The following is a 15,846-nucleotide window of genomic DNA, read 5'->3' as shown; positions in this document are numbered from 1 at the left end:
ATAAATAATTCTGTTTCTTGATAATCACAAACATTAGAGGCACTTAAGCAAGTTCCCAAATGTTTTCTGCAGTAAGACAGACACGTTGCCTTCCAACCCGATCATGTACCTGGTTTTTCAAAGGCCCGAGGAAACCTAGATTTTCTGCCATCCGTTGTGCCTGGCTGTTCTTTATCCCTTCAAAAATGTCAATTTGTTCCTAGTAAAAATGAATCAAATGGAAAAAAAACATTCAGACAGCGAAATGAGAATATTTACAACCTCAAAAGAAAATGATTAGTATTTATTTGTCAAAGAGTAATTAAAGTGTGGCACCCTTCCAGAGATCTCCGAGAGAGGCTATGGCAAATGCCTATAGGGTGTGTTTTATTAAATTAGCAGACCTTCTATGAAACAGCCCTTCCAAAAACTATATAATTCTTCAAGGTGGCATGCTGACAAGACAATCTGATGCCAGTTTTCACTTTTAATTACTATACAGATGGCAATGACGAATATTTAGTCAGTTAACGTTTATGACATCTTTTGGAAGGCTTCCAAAGTAAGGTTTTCCTGCCTAATATTGCTGTTAAATTTAGAACTTGCATGCCTAGGTTAAATATTACGCTATGATTTAAACACTCTATTGGTGATGATAATTACTTATGATACTATAGCTCTACAAAATGCCATTCTCTCAGACACTGAGCACTGTTCATATATATTATGAACCCACATCTGCTTATTAAATAAAATAGCTTATTTTAAATAATGTTAATTTTGAAAATGGCTAGGTATTAGTGGTAAGTGCATGTGTAAAGCCTCAATTTAACTTCCAAGGTAGTAACAGTTAACTATATAACTTTGGTGAAAATATTTTAAATCCAATAGAGCAGGTCCTCAAATAATACTGTTTTGTTCAATGTCATTTTTATTAGAATGAAACCCAGTTCCCTGGCTGGGGCTCATTTCTGCCTAGAGTTTACATATTGTCTCTACATCTGTGTAGGTTTTCTTTGGACACTTTGGTTTCCACCCACATCCCAAAGCCTCTCTTGTCAGGTAAACTGGTGAATTGACTTGGTCCCAGTGTGAGTGAAGGTGGGTATGCGTGTGTGAGTAGATGGGACGATACCTTCAGGATGGTTCCTACCTTGTTTCCTGAGCTGCCAGAATAGGCTCCAAATACCTGACACTCTGAGTTAGAATAACTGGATAAATCGTTATCTTACTTATTTTTACAAATGTTTCTGAAATTTATGTATAGCTCACACTTATGTCAATGTATACTATCAGAAGTGTTTTGGTCTTTATTTAGAAGTTGGGTGATGTTTTTGTGACCAGAAATATGCCATAGGAACTTAACTCTAGTTTATATCAATTAGCCTCAAGTAAAACTGGTTTTGTGATATATGGTTTTGAGTCAAGTCACAGTTTCCAAGAACCTGTCAAAGGAAGGTAAGTGAACATGTACTACACATTATCTAGATAAAGACTTTTAAGAAATAAAATCTCACCTTTCCAAGAGAAACAAGATCATGTTCTAAAAGAAATAATGCATGCCCCTGTTAGAAATTTTTCATGTGATTTTGATACTAAGAATCCAGTTTAAAAACCAAATTATATGCCAGGCATGGTGCTGCCTACCTGTAATCCTACCACTCTAGGAGGCTAAGAGAGGTGGATTGATTGAGCTCAGGAGTTTGAGACCAGCCTGAATGAGAGTGAAACCTGTCTCTACTAAAAATAAAAGAACTAGCAGGGCTTTATAGCAAGTGTCTGTAGTCCCAGCTACTCAGGAGGCTGAGACAGGAGGATCACTTGAGCTCAAGAGTTTGAGGTTACTGTGGGCTACAATGAAGCCACAGCACGCAACCCCACAGTGACAGAGTGAGATTCTGTCTCAAAAAGAGCAAAAACAAGTAACTCTAGAATTATAGTTCTCAGGACCTTATATCTTTGTCCTGAAGGCTGAGATAGGATAAAAAGCACTTTATACACATCATTTCATTTAATCCTCACAGTTTCCTGGGGGGAGAAATCATCCCAGTTTTGTTTTACTGATTTAAAAAATAAGTTAGAGACTTTCACAAACTTGCTAACTAATTAATTTGACCTCAGATCTCTTTTGCTTGAAAATAATCTTCATATCAATAAAAAGGACATAATTTTAAGGCCTGAAACAAACTGACAACATCTGAACCTTAGAAAGATACTGGCTAATCTTGCAAATCAGCAAGGTTCCTCTGGCTCGTTTGTCTGTAAACTGTAGTAAGTGATCGAATGAGTACACATCAGACACAGACTTTTTTTAGCAATATAGCCATGTCTGGTTTAATTATTTTAGTTACTGGAATTTTGTCTCACTTCTAGTAATAAAGGTAATGGGGGAAAAAAAAAGAAAGATACTATAGTAGAGCCTCCATAGTTGACCACCTCCTTAGGTGGACCTAATTTTCAAAGACCAGACATGTGCCACATGTATTCAATGGACGTTCCTTATGTTGACCACCTCTGTATGTTGACCAGTTTGTTACAGTCCTTGGGTGGTCATCTTATAGAGGATCCACTACAACTTATATCAGTAGTATTGAGAGACTTCAAGGCAGTCTCTATTGCACATCTAGTATCCTAGGAGATGATTTCTGGTTCACACATCATGTTAAACAGGGCAGAGTTAACCCAGGGAAAATAGAAATGTCACAGTCCTCTCATGTTGGTTAATTCTTGGGGCAGGTTGGATGGAAAGAAAAAACGGAAGAAGAAAAGGATGGAGAAGTAAAGAAGAAAGAAAGAGAGAAGGTAAAGAATAAAGCCCTCCAATACTGAATACCTTGATTATATACAACTTTCAACTGGATACCCAATAAGAAAAAGGACTCAGTATCTTCATACCTTAAGTCACTGAGACAGATTAATTGCTCCCAGCCTTAGACTCCACATTAAATATTCAACAGCTTCTACAATAATAATCAATTAATCCAGGGTGGCCAGGAATTTAAACATACCTTAAAAATAAGTTCTGGATTTGAAGCAGCCACCTCTTCAATGTCAACTCCCCCTTGGGGGCTTCCCACTAACACAGGGCCATTGCAGGACCGGTCCATCAGAATCGCCAGGTAAGTTTCTCTGGAAATGTCCAAGGCTTCAGCAACCATCACCTACCACATTAGTGGGAAAGTCAAATTAATTCAGCATCGAATGAAGCATGATTTCCACTTAGAAATCTATACAAACTTGCTATACAAACAAACAGCTTCATTTTAAAGCTCTTCAAACCCAGTCGGTTAGTTTCCAGAGATTTGAGAGCTCTGCTCTCATGGTGCACAATGCCTGCTTTCAACTCCTTAATTGATCTTGTTAACCTGTTCCAGTGACAGGTATTTGGTTTGCCTCAAGGAACCTTCCCACTTTAATCTTCTTTTTCTCTTCCTTGGAAATTCTGTTGCTTAAGAAAAACTCCAGGGAAGCAGCTGTTATTTTAATTTGAGATATTAACAGCACATATATATTACTATACTGACTTTTCTCACATTTCACTGGTGGGAAATCAAATTTGATTGCCAGAGGAGGATTCCTTTACAGTATGTCTGATGCTTCATGCATTTAATATTTGTATACGTCTATCTCTTGAGTCACTGCATCTTATTTCATCTTATACCTACTTTTAATTGACATAGTACTTGCTTTTTCAAAAAATAATATGCAAATGATACCAAAAGTATATAAATAAGAAAAGTGACAGCAGCCACCTGCTCCACACCCACCACCACATACTTATCCCTTGGGTCTTAGCAGTCAGGGTGGTTATGAGCCCACCTTAAAACCCTGTGATAATTACAGAAAGGTATCCTGTCCTCTGGCAGGATGTGGTCACTAGCTAGGACCACAACTGAGGGTCAAGCAGGATGGAAAGATTTTATTCCCTGCACAACTTTAACTGCAGGTAGCATTCCCATCAGGAAAAACCATTTACTAAAACTAGTCCCTTATCTATGTGTCTGCTGGCATTACAGTCATGGAATCATCCTACACATGGAAGCATATTACACAGACTAGAATACCTTTCTTTTTTTCTTAACCTCAACACTAAAACTTAGACATCTACAGTCCCCTCTCTCATCACTGTGACTACACAGTACTTATATGTAAATGTTACTTAACCATTTTCCTGCTGACAGACATTTACTGGACTTCAGTTCTTCCAAAATGCTACTTTAGTGATTTTGCTTATTTGTTTTGGTATTGCTGTAGATAAAGAACTTAGAAGTAAAAAGACTAAGTTTTAGATTCTGAATATTCAAAATGTTGATAATTACTGTGAAATTGCCTTTAAGAGAAAGGTTGAACCAACTTACATGCCTAACAAGAACAGTGAATGATGTCTTAGATTATTTTTAAAAGAAAATAAAAACACTCCCATCAGTAATAGATGTGAAAATAATAAAAGCACTTATATTTCTTTTCTTAAAAGTAGGTTAGTAATGGGTTTCATTAAAAAAGTTAAGAATTAAATAGATTTTAGCTACTCAGATGACTGAAAAACACTGTATCTTAGGTTATATGAAATAAGAAATACTTTATGTTCTAAAAACCCATAATGTAATGAATACAGAATTCCTTCTTTTCACATCTTTATCAAATTTATCACTAGTTAAAAATAAAATATCTTTCCAACATTTTGGGAGACTGAGGTGAAAGGATCACTTGGGGTCAGGGGTTTGAGACCAGCCTAAGCAACAAAGAGAGACTCCATCTCCACAAAAAATACAAAAATTAGCCAAATATGGTGGTATGTTGTCTATAGTCTCAGCTACTCGGGAGGCTGAGGTAGAAGGATCACTTGAACACAGGCATTTGAGGCTGCTGTGAACTATGATGATGCCACTGCAGTCTGTTACAAGCAACAGAGCAAGACTCTATCTTGAAAAAAAAATCTTATAAAGGTCTTCATATTGATTCTTTATCATAAATGGAAGCTTATAAGTATATGAAAACGACTTCTTAGAACACAATATTAGAATTATCATACAAACATTCTGATTCAAGTTGGTTGTTCTAACAATGCAGGTCAATACAGGTCAAACCAGCCAATGCCTAATTCTCCCCTCAGCCTTCAGCTTGCCTGCAACACAGCCAACTCTTTCAGAATATCTGATTGAGAAGTGGGAGAATATCTGAAGCATGAAATTTAGCCCTAATCTTTCCTTATCAAATACAATAACTTGAAGACTATAGAAATATTAAAATAGTATGAACTTCACCTTTATAAGCATTGACATTAATACATACATTTTAAGAAATTAAGATAAGTTTTCCTAGGAGAGAGAGCTGTTTTAAGAACTCTGATATGCAGAAATACAAAATAAGAGCCAGCCATAATGGCTCATGCCTGTAATCCCAGCAGTCTAGGAGGTGGATTGCTTGAGCTCAGGAGTTCAGGACCAGCCTGAGCAAGAACAAAAACCCATCTCTACTAAAAACAGAAAACTTAGCTGAGTGTTGTAGTTCCAGATATTTGGGAGGCTAGGACAAAAGGATCACTCAAGTCCAAGAGTTTGAGGTTGCTGTGAGCTATGACATCACAGGGTAACAGAGTGATACTCTATCTCAAAATAAATAAATAAATAAATTGGTAGGAAAATAGAATATACAAAATAAGGGCTGTGTGTAGTGACTCATGCCTGTAATCCTAACACCCTGGGAATCCGAAGTTGGAGGATTGTTTAAGTTCAGGAGTTTGAGACCAGAATAAAAAAGAGTAAGATCCCATCTCTAGTAAAAATAGAGAAATTAGCTGAGAGTCCTCGTGCACACCTGTAATCCCTGCTACTCAGCAGGCTGAGGCAGAAAGGTCACTTGAACCCAAGAGTTTGAGGTTGCTGTGAGCTAGGTTGACACCATGGCACTCTAGCCTGGGCAACAGAGTAAGACTGTCACACATAGACACACACAAAAAACAAAAACAAAAACAAAATGAGGAATGTTTTTTGTTTATGTTTTCAGGTCTTCTGGCATAATTATTGTTCACTTTTTAATACAGAGTTAGTCTGATGAATTATACTTAATGACTTTCAATAGTTATTCTTAGAACCAACACATTATAACTTACTAGACTAAATATCATTCCAGAGTCCTATTCTTAATCTTCTAAAATGTTGACAGATGTGCTCTGCACTCCATCACACTTCTATTTGTAAACCCCAACTGCTATGTGAAATGGTTCTTGCTTGTTAGGAATAATGTACCACTCTTTAAGAATATGTCTTCAGGATAATGATGATGAGACATTTAGTGCAACAAAGAAGAGATTTTGATGTCACCATACCATCCATATGACCCAAAATGGCAGAGTATTTCAGGAATTGTTATTAGAAAGATCTAAATGGATTCCACAAACACTCATCCCATGAGAAGCTTCCCTAGATACATTTCAAAAGAGCTATATCTGTGAATTACAGAAATATTACTTACACATCCTTTTTGTGAAGTCCTATAGTATAGAAAGCTTTTTAACTTTCTTTACCCTAATTGACCACTAAATCTATTTTTTAAAGAAAATGATCATGACACTCAAATCACGGTTTGTAATTGAGTGTTAGTATATAAGCTGTTTGTAACCGGACCATGAAGAACTACTATTAAAAGCATACTCTCAATTTTTTAATTTATTTCTTTGCACAAGTCCTCAGATTACAGAAACTCTAAATAAGCACAGGGCATATATTTCCCCATTCCACCTGCTGAATATAAACAAAAAACATCAACATTACTTGTATGCACAACTTAAGATGATTCTGAAAGCTATAGAGAAGAAGGCAGACCAGTTAGGGAGCATGAGACTAGTGAAGGACATGGTAGAAAGTGCCCCACGTTTTCTTTTTGCCTTATAAATCTCAGACAATCTCAAATGTATGCTTCACAAATATTTTATCCCATTATATAATTTTTGTATTTTCTTCTTAACAGGGTCTTTGGCTGGGCAAAGGTGTTTAATTATGACAAAGCACAGTGTATCAATATTTCCTTTAAAGATGGTAGGTACTTTTTTGATATCATATCTAAGAACTCTTTACTTAGCACTAGATGAAAAAAAATTCTACATTTTGTCCCAGAGCTTTTATAGTTTTACAAAAACTATAAAAAATCTCCAGGCCTATGTGGTTTTACTAGTGAAGTGTTCTGAACATTTAAAAAGGAATGAACACAAACCAACAATGAATATAATGGATGTTGAAATGAACAATCCCATGCCATTATAACTGCCAAGAAAAAAATTAACTATTTAGCTGTAAATTTAACTAAACCTATACCAAATTATATGCTGAAAACTATATAGCTGATGAATCAAAGTTAATCTGAAAAAAAAAAAAGTACAGACATATCATATTTGTGGATACTAAGACTTAACAAAGCAATGATGTGAATTCTCTCTACATTGACACACAGTTTTAATATGATTCCTATCAAAATCTCAGCCAACTTTTCTTGTACACAAAACCAAAATTATTTTACACTGTCAAGTAACAAAAGTAGGTAAAAATGGTTTTTAAAAAAATTAGAAAGTGAAAAGTGGGAGGAACAAGATGGTAGCCGAGTAATAGCTTCCTTTCAGCTGGGCATGGTGAGACTGGGCAGAGAAGACTCCAGGCATCTCTGGCTAGTGGGATCTACCCGGAAACTTCCCTTTGGGGACATGGGGAATCAGCGAGAGACTTCTGGACCCCATGAAGAGGATAAAGCAGTGGAGAACTGGACTCATCGAAACGCTAGTCCAGAGGCAAGGTAACTTAAAGACCAAGAGGAAATGAAAACAAAAGTAGGGCAAGGAAACAGATACAAGAAAACACTAATAAGGAAGAATCAGCAAAAAAATCCTGGCAACATGAAAAGCCAGTCCAGAGCAACCCCCACAAGGGGGGTAGTAGCTACTGCAGAGGATTCCACCTATAAAGAAATATTAGAAATGACAGAAAGGGAATTTAGAATACAGATGATGAAAACAATGAAGGAAATGATGGAAACAATGAAGGAAACTACTGATAAAGTAGAAAATAACCAAAAGGAAATCCAAAAACAGAATCAAATTAGAGATGAATGATATGAAGAATATAGAAAAGCTGAAGAAACTGAAGCAATCAACTGGGGAATGTAAAGATGCACAAGAAAGTATCAACAACAGATCAGACCATGCAGAAGAAAGATTCTCAGAGGGAGAAGACAAAGCTCTTGAGATATCTCAGATAGAGGCAGAAAAGAGAGAGAAAGCAGAATGTTCACTGACAGAATTGTGGGACTTTATGAAGCATTCAAACATATGAGTTATAGGTATCCCAGAAGGGGAAGAAGAATGCCCCAGAGGAATGGAAGCCACACTTGAGAATACTATAAATGAAAATTTCCCAAATATCACCAAAGATTCTGACACACTCTTTCAGAGGGATATCAGACCCCCAGTTACCTCAACTCTAACAGACCGTCTCCAAGACACACTGTGATGAACCTGTCCAAAGTCAAAACAAAAGAAAAGATTCTTCAAGCTGCTAGGAGTAAGCACCAGTTGACCAACAGGGGCAAATCCATCAGGGTGACTGCAGACTTCTCTAATGAAACTTTCCAAGCACGAAGACAATGGTTGTCTACCTTTAATCTACTTAAACAGAACAATTTCCAGCTCAGAATTCTATATCCTGCTAAGATAAGCTTTAAAATTGACAGAGAAATCAAATTACTTACTAATATACAAACACTGAGGAAATTCGCCACAACAAGACCAGTTTTACAGCAAATAGTTCAACCTTTTCGACACACTGACCATCACAATGGATCAACAGCAAAGTAAGAACTCAGAAATTAAAGGACAGAACCTAACGTCCACCATGATGCAAAAGATAAAACTAAGCAATGGATTCTCACAGATAAGATGAATAGAACACTATCACACTTATCAATTATCTCAATAAATGCTAATGGCTTGAATTCCCCACTGAAGAGGCATATAGTGGCTGACTAGATTAAATAACACAAGCCATCCATTTGCCCTCTGCAGGAAACACAACTAGCTTCAAAAGATAAATTAAAACTCCGAGTTAAACATTGGAGACAATTTTTCAGGCAAACGGAATTCAGAAGAAAAGAGGAGTTCCAATCTTATTTTCAGATACATGTGGATTTAAAGCAACTAAAGTCAAAAAAGACAAAGATGGTCACTTTATATTGGTCAAGGGAAAAATACAAGACGATGTTTCAGTTCCAAATATTTATGCACCCAACTTAAATGCTCCCAGATTCTTGAAACAGACCTTACTCAGTCTGAGTAATATGATATCCCATAATACCATAATAACAGAGGACTTTCACACTCTTCTTACAGAGCTGGACAGATCCTCTAAACAGAAATTAAACAAAGATCTAAGGGTCTTAAATGAGACCCTAGAACAACTGTGCTTGATAAACACATACAGAACACTCTATACCAAAGATAAAGAATATACATTCTTCTCATTGCCCCATGGAACATTCACCAACACTGATCCTATCCTAGGACACAAAACAAACCTCAACAGAATCAAAAGAATTGAAATTTTACCTTGTATCTTCTCAGACCACAAGGCATTAAAGGTGGAACTCAACTCCAACAAAAACAACCCCACACAAAGACATGGAAATTAAACAACCTTCTGCTGAATGACAGTTGGGTGCAGAAAGAAATGAAAGAGGAAATCATTAACTTCCTTGAGCACAACAACAATGAAGACACAAGATACCAAAACCTGTGGGATACTGCAAAAACAGTTCTGAGAGGAAAATTTATCTCTGTAGATGCTACATTCAAAAAACAGAAAGAGAGTGCATCAACAAACTCACAAGTCATCTTATGGAATTGGAAAATGAAGAACAATCTAAGCCTAAACCCAGCAGAAGAAAATAAATATCCAAAATTAAACCAGAGATCAATGAAACTGAAAACAAAAGAATCACTCAGAAAATTAATGAAACATTATCTATTTGAAAAAATAAATAGATAAACCTTTGGCCAGATTAACTAGAAATAGAAAAGTAGAATCTCTAGTAACCTCAATCAGAAATAGGAAAGGGGAAATAAATGATGCCACAGAGATACGAGATATCAGCTCTTAATACTACCAGAAATTCTATGCCCAGAAATTTGACAATGTGAAGGAAATGGATCAATATTTGGAATCACACCCTCTCCCTAGACTTAGCCAGAAGGAAAAAGAGCTCCTGAATCAGTCAGTGTCAAGCACTGAGATAAAAGAAACAATAAAAAATCTTCCAACAAAAAAATGCCCTGGTCGGGATGGCTTCACACCAGAATTCTATCAAACCTTCAAGGAAGAGCTTATTACCATACTGCAGAAATTATTACAAAATTTGAGAAGGAAGGAATCTTCCGGAATACGTTCTACGAAGCAAACATCACCCTGATACCAAAATCAGGAAAAGACCCAACTAAAAAAGAGAATATCAGACCAATTTCACTAATGAATATAGATGCAAAAATTCTCAACAACATCTAGCCAATAGATTTCACCTTATCATCAAAAAAGTCATACATCATGATCAAGTAGGTTTCATCCCATGGAGGCAAGGCTGGTTTAACATAACCAAGTCCATAAACATTATTCACCATATTAACAGAAGCAAAAACAAGGACCATATGATCCTCTTAATAGATGCAGAAAAAGCATTTGATAAAATCCAGTACTCTTTTCTAATTAGAACACTGAAGAGTATAGGCATAGGTGGCATATTCCTTAAACTGATCAAAGTGATCTATGACAAACCCACAGCTAATATTTTACCGAATGGAGTAAAACTAAAAACTTTTTCTCTTAGAACTGGAACCAGACAAGGTTGTCCTCTGTCACCATTATTATTCAACATAGTGCTGGAAATTCTAGCCAATACAATTAGGCAAGATAGGAAAATAAAAAGTAACCAAATGGGAGCAGGGGAAGTCAAACTCTTCCTTTTTGCTGATGATATGATCTTATACTTACAGAACCCCAAAGACTCAACTACAAGACTCCGTGAAGTCATCAAAAGATACAGTAATGTCTCAGGATATAAAATCAATGTCCACAAGTCAGTGGCCTTTGTATACGACAATAACAGTCAAGATGAGAGACTAATTAAGGACACAACTGCCTTCACCATAGCTTCAAAGAAAATGAAATACCTAGGAATATATCTAACAAAAGAAATAAAGGACCTCTATAAAGAAAATTATGAAACCCTAAGAACGGAAATAGAGGATATTAACAAATGGAAGAACATACCATGCTCATGGCTGGGAAGAATCAACATTGTTAAAATGGCTATACTTCCCAAAGCAATCTACAGATTCAATGCCATCCCTACTAAAATATCAACATCATGCTTTCAAGACTTGGAAAAAAATGATTCTGTGTTTTGTATGGAACCAGAAAAAACCCTGTATAGGTAAGGCAGTTCTTAGTAATAAAAACAAAGCCAAAGGCATCAGCCATAGTGGTCAAGACAGCATGGTACTAGCACAAAAAAGGAGACATAGACATTTGGAATCAAATAGAAAACCAGAAAATCAAACTAAAATCTTACAACCACCTAATCTTTGATAACCAAACAAGAACATACCTTGGGGGAAAGACTCCCTATTCCCTAAATGGTGCTGGGATAACTGGATATCCACATGTGAAAGACAGAAAGTGAACCCGCACTTTTCTCCACTCACAAAAATTGATTCAAGATGAATAAAGGACTTAAATTTAAAGCATGAAACAATAAAAATTCTCAAAGAAAGCATAGGAAAAACACTGGAAGATATTAGCCTGGGGAAAGACTTCATAAAGAAGACTGCCATGACAACTGAAACAACAACAAAAAAAAAAATAAAATAAACTTAATGAAACAGAAAGGCTTCTTCTGTACAGCTAAGGAGACAACAACCAAAACAAATAGACCACCTACACAATGGGAAAGGATATTTGCATATTTTGAATCAGACAAAAGCTTGATGACTAGGATCTATACAGAACTCAAATTAATACACATGAAAAAAGCCAACAATCCCATATACCAATGGGCAAGAGACATGAATAGAACCTTCTCTAACGAACACAGATGAATGGCTAACAAACATATGAAAAAATGCTCATCATCCCTAATCGTTAGATAAATGCAAATCAAAACCACTCTGAGATATCATCTAACCCCAGCAAGAATGGCCCACATCACAAAATCTCAAAACTTCAGATGCTGGTATGGATGTGGAGAGAAGGGAACATTTTTACACTGCTGGTAGATCTGCAAACTAATACAACCTTTTTGGAAGGAAGTATGGAGAAACCTCAAAGAACTTAAGCTAGACCTCCCATTTGATCCTGCAATCCCATTACTGGCCATCTAACCAGAAGGAAAAAAATCCTTTTATCACAAGGAGACTTGCACTAGACTGTTTATCGCAGCTCAATTTATAATTGCCAAAATGTGGAAACAGCCTAAATGCCCACCAACCCAGGAATGGATTAACAAGTTGTGGTATATGTACACCATGGAATACTATTCAGCCATTAATAAAAATGGAGACTTTACAGCCTTTGTATTAACCTGGATGGAAGTGGATACTTAGTAAAGTATCACAAGAATGGAGAAGCATGAATTGTATGTATTCAATTTTGATATGAGGCCAATAATGACAATTAATGACATGGTGGGGGTGGGGCAAGGGGAAAGCAGAGAAAGAAAGGAGGAGGGAGGGGTGGGGGAAAGGAAGAGCAGACAAAGAGAAGGAGGGAAGGGGTGTGGTCTTGGTGTGTGCCACACCTTTTGGGGGCAAGACGCAATTTTAAGAGGAACTTTACCTAACAAATGTAATCAGTATAACCTGGTTTCTTGTACCTTCAAAGAACTCCCAACAATAAAGAAAGAAAAAAAGAAGAAAAAAAAAAAAAAAAGAAAAGTAAAAACAAAAAAATTAGGGTGGTGCTATAGCTCAAAGGAGTAGGGTGCTGGCCCCATATGATGGAGGTGGCAGGTTCAAACCCAACCCCGGCCAAAAATTACCAAAAAGAAAAAAAAAAAATCAAAAAGTGAGAAGACTCAGTTTATTCAGTTTTAAAGCTGATTATGTAGCTATAGTAAATGTTTGTGTCCCCCCATCGAATTCACATGTTGAAACCCAATACCCAATATAATATTTGGAGGTGGGGCCTGTGGAAGGCGATTAGATCCTGAGGGTGAATCTATGAATGGGATTTGTGTCCTTATAAAAGAGAAACTTCAGCCTTTCCACGATGTGAGGTCATAACAAAAACTTGGCCCTCTATGAATCAGAAAGCAGGTGTTCACCAGAAATTGAATCTGCTGGAGCTCTGGTCTCGGACTTCCTAGCCTCCAGAAGTGTAAGAAATAAATGTCTGCTTTCATAAGCAACCTAGACAATGGTATTCTGCTATAGCAGCCTGAGTGAACTAAGCAATGGGCATCAAGTGTTTACTAGGTTAAACACCCAGATGTGCATTGATTTATTTACTCTATCTTGCAGGTTATTATTATACCCATTTGAAAGTGAAGCATAAGCTACTAAACGCTGGAACACCATTAAAAATAATATTAAAAAGAAAGAAAAACAACTAGCTGAAAACTTCATTCTATATCCCAGAACCCAGCAGCAAAGGAAGCCCAGTACGTACCTCCTAAATACATAAATCTATGCAAGTTCTCACCCTTCTGACCCTTGTGTGTCACTGAAAGTTTGTTTATCCTTGGTCTACCAAGCTGCATGGTAAATGCCAAATGATAACTTTGATCTCTGACACGAGCTTAGTTCCTGATCTTCTACAACCCCTAAAGATTCAATGACTATTTGGACATCAAATATCCTAGAAAACAGAAAACCTAGATCAAGCTGTTATTTTCTGCTGAGACCCACTATGGACACTCTCTGTTTGCCTACCTTGAAAATGAAAGACACAGCCATCATGATACCTAAAGCCTTTCCCAGGTATCAAAATATTCAAAACAGTCATTACCACACTGTGTTGAAAACATACACGACTAACGTCCATCAGTGGGGGACTGACTTAATACTCATCATGGCATACTCATTCCCTGGAACATTATGTCACCATCAAAAAAGAAGAGATGAAACCATACATAATGATGTGGAAAGATGTCCAATATTCCATAAGTCAAAAAATGCACAGTCCTTAAAAAATCAAGAATATAAACATGTCCACATAAAACCGTGAGTTCCTGCTAGTAAATATATTAATCATGTCCTATGTGGACAAATATTGAGTAAGTTACACAGTAAAGGCTCAAAACCATTTTTAAAATGGAAATAAAAGTTGTATTCTATGCTACACAGGAACAAATAAACAAAATAAAACCATTCTGAGCTTTTAACAGTTCTTGCACCTACCTGAGAGGCAAGAGGAAAGGGAAATAACCATAACCTGTTTTGTTTCTTTGCTCCCTTAACATTTAGGAAGATTTGTGTTTTCAACCTGATGGAGCTAATGACCCGTCAGTGCTCCAATCTCCCTCTAGTTCAGTGTCCTTTTCTGGGCTAGGATAAATCTTCTAATGACACACGAAGAACTAGCTGGTAATTTTTTTAGGTCGTGGCAAGAATTTTCCACAAAACTCCCCCAGAAAAGTACAAAGAATGTATTGCCTTAATGTCTCCCAGCATGGTCCACTGGTAGAGACCATTAATCTGCGACACCACTTCCCCAAAATACGGGCCCTAATTCACTGCTAGAGGGCTTTCTAACCAAGGGTGTTTCCTGGGGCTGGTTCTGTGGTGTTTGTAATGGCAGAGAGCCACATGCCCAGACAGATGCCACTCTTGATTTCCTGTTCTGCTATAGCTGTCTTGAAATTTGAACAAGGGTCCTTACCTCTTTGTGTTGCACTGGGTCCGGCAAACCAGGTGGCTGGCTCTGGTGCCTCAATACATGAGGGGGTACAGCAAAAGGTGAACAAATTGGCAGAAGGGAGAGTTAGGTTCTAGCCTCAGCTCTGCTACTCACTATTTCATTACAGAGATAGGCCCCTTTCTTCTGGGCTTTATTTTCTGTGTGTAGGTGTGTGTGCACGTACACATGAGTATATGTGCTATACATACTTGGGTGTCCCAACTGACCTCACTAATGCAATATACCTCCTGCAATACAAGTGGCTCAAAATGACAGTAATTTCAAAATAAGGAATAGGGACACTTAGAAAAACCATCACAACAGCTAATGTTGTGGGGGAAGGAGGGAATTATGTGGGTCAGGGAATGTCCCTCCCTAATGACAGGGCCATCCCTGCAAGCCCCTTCAGCTTTAAACAGAACATATCTATGTTCTGAAAGGAAAAGTTGTTGCTTTGGTCACTTGCCCCTGGCCATTTTTACTTAATACTAATGGTAATAAATGAGTATTATAAAACCCTTTTTATTTCTCCTCAAAGATATACCACTCTCTAAACAGATTATATGAGGTGTACAAAATGAATGGCACATTGCCAAGACTAATGTTTCATTAGAATCTGTCAAACTGAAGATGGCGAACTGCAGCCAGCTTTTTACAGAAGCTCCCGTCCAGAAGGAGGCTGAAAGGACAGAACCTTAGCAAATTAGCTGATGCTTTGGAGCAGAGACAAGAGAGAAGATTGAAGAGTGCACTTCAACCTTCCTGAGGCGAGCTGCGACCCTGAAACTACAACCAAAAGGTACAAAATCCACCACCAAGCAGACGGGAGGCCCCTCCCCCACAACAAGGGCAAGCGCAGTTTACTCCATGCAAACAAGCGAGCAGAGTTCAAACTGCCTCCCACTCTATTCCATGGGAGAGACCCCCTAAAAACTGGACC

At 37.3% G+C, this 15,846-nt stretch overlaps 1 protein-coding gene across 2 annotated transcripts in view; it reads right to left on the bottom strand.

Annotated features, from left to right (window-relative positions):
* SUCLG2 (succinate-CoA ligase GDP-forming beta subunit) overlaps positions 1-15,846 on the bottom strand; it is a 342,595-nt gene that overhangs the window by 163,141 nt on the left and 163,608 nt on the right. For both annotated transcript variants that reach the window (XM_003785512.3, XM_023510685.1), the window contains exons 5-6: positions 2,988-3,140; positions 110-199 (exon numbers count right to left, since the gene is read on the bottom strand). In XM_003785512.3, the coding sequence (XP_003785560.2) occupies positions 110-199; positions 2,988-3,140 (243 nt within the window). The remainder of the gene's footprint in view (positions 1-109; positions 200-2,987; positions 3,141-15,846) is intronic.

Source organism: Otolemur garnettii, unplaced genomic scaffold, assembly GCF_000181295.1.
Source record: "Otolemur garnettii isolate 467f Iridium unplaced genomic scaffold, OtoGar3 scaffold00015, whole genome shotgun sequence".
In the NCBI taxonomy this organism is placed as follows: Eukaryota; Metazoa; Chordata; class Mammalia; order Primates; family Galagidae; genus Otolemur; species Otolemur garnettii.
Note: the sequence above shows the minus strand (reverse complement) of the source record. Positions and strands in the feature narration are given on the sequence as shown.